Raw genomic sequence first — 4,481 nt, 5'->3', positions numbered from 1 at the left:
CATAATTTACACAGTTCATTTGTACATGGCATTTTAAATTATTCTATTATTTTTTTAACAATATATCTAAACCTTATCGATGTTCCTGAATTTTGAGTATTTGTGTTGCTTAGAATTTTTATTTTATACTGACTGAAAGATATCTTTCAGATTTAGATATTTTGTTGTCTATCTCTCTTGTGACTATATTAAAAGGAAAGTGTTAATGAAATAAATTTGTTAAGGTATTCCTAAGGCAGGGACTGCTACCTAGCTGACAACAATTTAAAAACCATCCTAATTTCAGAGATGTTAAAATAAAAAAAGATTCAATAATAAATTACCATGGACACTGTCCTTTGCTTGATAGAACAATTCCCACTCTGTTGAAGCTCTTTGTGCCTCCCAGGTCATCCCTCTCAGCTTTTCACCCTATAGACACCTACTGTTTGGAATGTGGTGTGTAACTGGTTTCTTGTTTTTCTTCACACTTTTAATATGTATTCCCAAACATATTGTTTGATCTTGTTTTTGAACTGTTCTATAAATGGAACTACATCATATGCATTTTTCTATTGCTTCTATTATTCAACATTGTGTGAGATTCATACATGCTAACATGAATAGATGCTATTCATTTTCACTATTGTATAACATGCACTGTAGTCAGTACCACAATTTATAGATCCTCCTATTTGATAAACATTTGTACTGTTTCCAGGGTTTTGCTATCACAACTTGTTTTACTGTAAACATTTTCCTAGTTGTCTGCTGGAAAACATATTTGAGAGTTTCTCCAAAGTATATACCTAGGAGGAAGAATTGTTAAGATTGGATCTGGGGTGAGCAAAACTTTTCTGTAAGGAGCCAGATAGTAAATATTTCAGATTTTTTGGGCCATAAGGTCTCTCCTGTAACTATTCAGATCTGCCATTTTAATGAGAGAGTAGCCATAGGCAATATACAGATGAATGGCTGTGGCTATCTTCCAATAAAACTTTATTTACAAAACCAGGCAGTTAGCAAGATTTGACCCTCAGGCTGCCAATTCCTGATCTAGATGATAAACTTCTCATTCTGATTACCTAAAAATGCTGCTATACCCCCCTTTACCTCCCAATTATCCCAAGGAGACAAGAGTTCTGTCTTTAGTCTATGGACTGGACTGAATGTCCATGTTCAGGTACCTGCGGGGAGGAGAAAGAAGGGCATAGGGACATAGTGGTGGTGATGCTTTCCAACCCATAGTCTGTGACTTGTAGCCATAGTCTTGGGGAAACCAAAGGCAGAAAGGGGTTGAGGCAAAGCATGGCTCTCAGTTTGGCTCTGCTGGTTATGGGTGGGAGGTCAGGTTCTGTTTGACTGGATGCTGGGGTCTCAGGCTGCAGCATAGTTCACATCACAGAAGCCAGTGTGAAGTCACTACCAGGCTAGGGGATATAGACATTCAAACAAGATAGCATTTCTTTTGGAGTTGCATGGTTTCCTTTATTAGAGAAAGCTGGAATTGACTCTCTAGGGATGTTTCCCCGAGGCTGGGTCTCCACTGCAGCTTCCTGTCCGGTCTCCTATTTAAATGGATTTGGCTTCAAAGATTATTGTCTCCATTGTCTCAGATGTCAGGGTACTACAGATATCCTCCTGGCCATCCTGGGCTTTCTCTATCTTGGCCTCTATGTTGCGCTTCTCTACCGTCTTAGCCACGAAATCTAACTCCCTATTGTGTGTTGTGGCTGCCGCTTTTGAACCAGAAATGACTTTCAAGCTCTTGAAGAAAGAGCCAATTTTACTGGATTTCTTACTTACAGTACCTGAACTGTTTGCAGATTTTATCTTCCCCGATTTGTGAGCTGTCCTTGACTCCTTTGCCACAGAGCTGCCACTCTTGTGAGAGTGGTGTCCTCTCTTTCTTACATGGCTCTGCCCTTTCTCCTTTTTGTCATCTCTTTTGTCATGGCTGGATAAGGACCGGTGGGAGGATGATTTCTGGGTCGACTTGTTCCCTCCCGTCCTGTGGTGACTTTCACCTGTCCTGTGGTGATGGGAACTTTTCCTACTGGAAGTTCTATCTTTCTTTTCTCTTCTTTCTTTTTTTTCCCTTCTGGGTTTCAGCACTGGGCTGGGAGACCTTCTGGCTTCCATCCCGTTCACACATGTAGCCTTCACTCTGCAAGGTTGAGACGAGGGGTGCTGCTACTGGGTCTTTCCCAGTAGGTGTGCCAGTCATCACTGCACCTGCAAACACCACACTCATGCTGCTTGCTGAGGAGAGATTGTCAGTTCCTGTCGTTACTGTGGAATTACCTACCGAGGATGTGCTTGCAGCTCCCAAGGCCACGTTCGTACCCTCTGAGGATATATTGACAACACCTGCAATGGCCTTGTTGGATCCACTTTCTCCCGGACATTTGGCGGCGGCTCCAGCCAGGGCCACTGTGTTTACCCGGCCTGGACCTATAGCCTTAGTTGCCGATATGCTCTGAGCACCGGAGGAAGGCCTCGTTCCTGCCCCTGCCACTGCTAAGCCTGTTGTAGCACTCGTTGCTGTCCCTGCTACTGCCATGCCTGTGGCTGACCTGGATGCTGCTCCTTCAGTAGTCCCTGAAGTCTTCAGGACCGCAGGTGAACCAGGCATTCTGTGGTGGGCATGATGGATTCCCTCTCCCCCAGCGTAACCAGAAGAGGTGGCTCTAGACACCTCATGAGGCTTGTGAAGCCTAAACTCATCCTGATCCCCTTCTCCATGGAGCTCTGGGGTCTGTGTCAGGGGAGGAGAAACAGGTAAGAGAGAGATGACAAAGTGAGACTAGAACTTTCTACTTCTTTCTCAACCTGGAACTGAACAACCCAAGGGCTTATAATTGGAAAGACCTTCAAAATTATCAAGTCTATGCTCCCACTTGGTACAAGATCCCATCTACAGCACCCCTGTCAAATGGTCACTTGGTTTTGCTCAACACTCCCAGCACCAGGGGACGCACTCATACAGTTCCCCATCTTCATGTATTTTTATTTTATATACATGGGTTTATATCTCTGCAGGACAGGTTCCTAGAAGTAGGGTTTCCTGGGCCAAGGAATCCACACATTTCACATTGTAGTGGCTGCTAAAATTGTGCATGTGCAGACACACATGGGTTGTCCTGATTTTAATCGGTACATGGTAGTCACAGGAATACAGAAGAAAGGACTTCCTAATTGTTAACAGTGTTCCACAGCTGATGAGACTAACTGGGTTGGGGTAAGTGTTGAAGAAGAGATTAGACAATCAAGATGCTGTGGAAGGAATTAACAACCTTGGGTATGAGACCAGAACAGCTGCTAGCTAAGGTCTCTCTGAAAGTCAGCCCCATGGGACAATTTTGAGATGCGCTCAGGAGCTCCCCCAGTGTGGTAAGTCCTGTAGTGGTGGCTCATTTGACTGTGTGCCTATTCAAGTGGAATGTGTTTCCCAGGTGAGCTTCAGAGAGCACCAGAGGTGTTGTAGGACTAGCTTTCAGCTACTCTGCCAAAGCCCCCTGCCTCATTTGCTTGAGTCTCTGTTGATGCTTACCACTAGGCTTTTGTCATCCTCTAAGGTGGCTTCATCCCCAGTTCGCAGTGTCGGGGTACTGCTGCAGCTATCCACTGGTGGTCTCAGGAGATAGACAAGTTTTTTCCCAGTAGCAAAATAGGTCTTCTCGTGCATCTGAAGAGGGACACAGCTGCAGATAGAAAGTGCGGCCAGTGGCCAGCTTTAGGCGCAGCTGCTGTTTCTCGCGATCATGAATGGAGATCTTGACAAACTTTAAAGGAAGTAGCCTGGTGAGCTCTAGGGTCTTCATGGGCTTGCGACCTCTCCCCTTGGTGGTCCGGGCGTGTCTGGCATGCTCCTCACAGACTTTTGTTGGTCGAGCCAGTAGCATGACATCAGGTAAAGGGAGGATGGGGCTGGTGGATGCAATGCCCACAGTCACCATTCGGACACGGTTGTGTACATCAATCACCTCTCCTTTTTTGCTGATCTGAATAAAGTCGCTTTCAAACATAGGTGCGTATTTGAAAATGTCATACTCTCCTCCCTTGTACAGTTGTCGTTGCAGTTCCCCCATGGAGGTATTGAACACGCCCATTGAACGGTAGCTGTGGGCCGTGTAATAAGGTAACAAATACTCGCTGCTCACGGTTCTCTTCATTTGAGACAGCTCCACCAGCCACAAATCGAGTCCTTGAGAGAGAGAGGGAGTGAAGGCAACTGCCCATCTCCCTACAGGGCTCTGCCTAAATCTCTTCCCACCACCGCATTTATCCTCCAGTCCTTTGTGACCTGTCTTCATCACACACCCCTTTGTCCCAGCCTCTAAGCAGTCACCCCCTTGATGCAGGGTCACCAGTCTCCCCCCACCCCCCACTCCCCACCCCAAACTAACCACCACCTCACCAGGGGACAGGCTGACCCTACCAGGATGTAGATGTGCGTAGACCAGATATTCTTTCTAATCAAGATATTGGGATACGTGATT

The 4,481-nt window shown here is 45.6% G+C and overlaps 1 protein-coding gene across 1 annotated transcript; it reads right to left on the bottom strand.

The window, feature by feature from the left end:
- Positions 1 to 345: 345 nt before the first annotated feature.
- FAM71B (family with sequence similarity 71 member B) lies at positions 346 to 4,261 on the bottom strand. The gene is given in 4 exon segments (XM_043597377.1): positions 346 to 2,079; positions 2,081 to 2,737; positions 3,533 to 3,634; positions 3,636 to 4,261. Coding segments are annotated over 4 exon segments (1,806 nt in total). The 5' UTR covers positions 4,155 to 4,261; the 3' UTR covers positions 346 to 1,551.
- Positions 4,262 to 4,481: the final 220 nt, after the last annotated feature.

The sequence above is a fragment of the Prionailurus bengalensis genome, chromosome A1 (assembly GCF_016509475.1).
Source record: "Prionailurus bengalensis isolate Pbe53 chromosome A1, Fcat_Pben_1.1_paternal_pri, whole genome shotgun sequence".
Taxonomy (NCBI): domain Eukaryota; kingdom Metazoa; phylum Chordata; class Mammalia; order Carnivora; family Felidae; genus Prionailurus; species Prionailurus bengalensis.
Note: the sequence above shows the minus strand (reverse complement) of the source record. Positions and strands in the feature narration are given on the sequence as shown.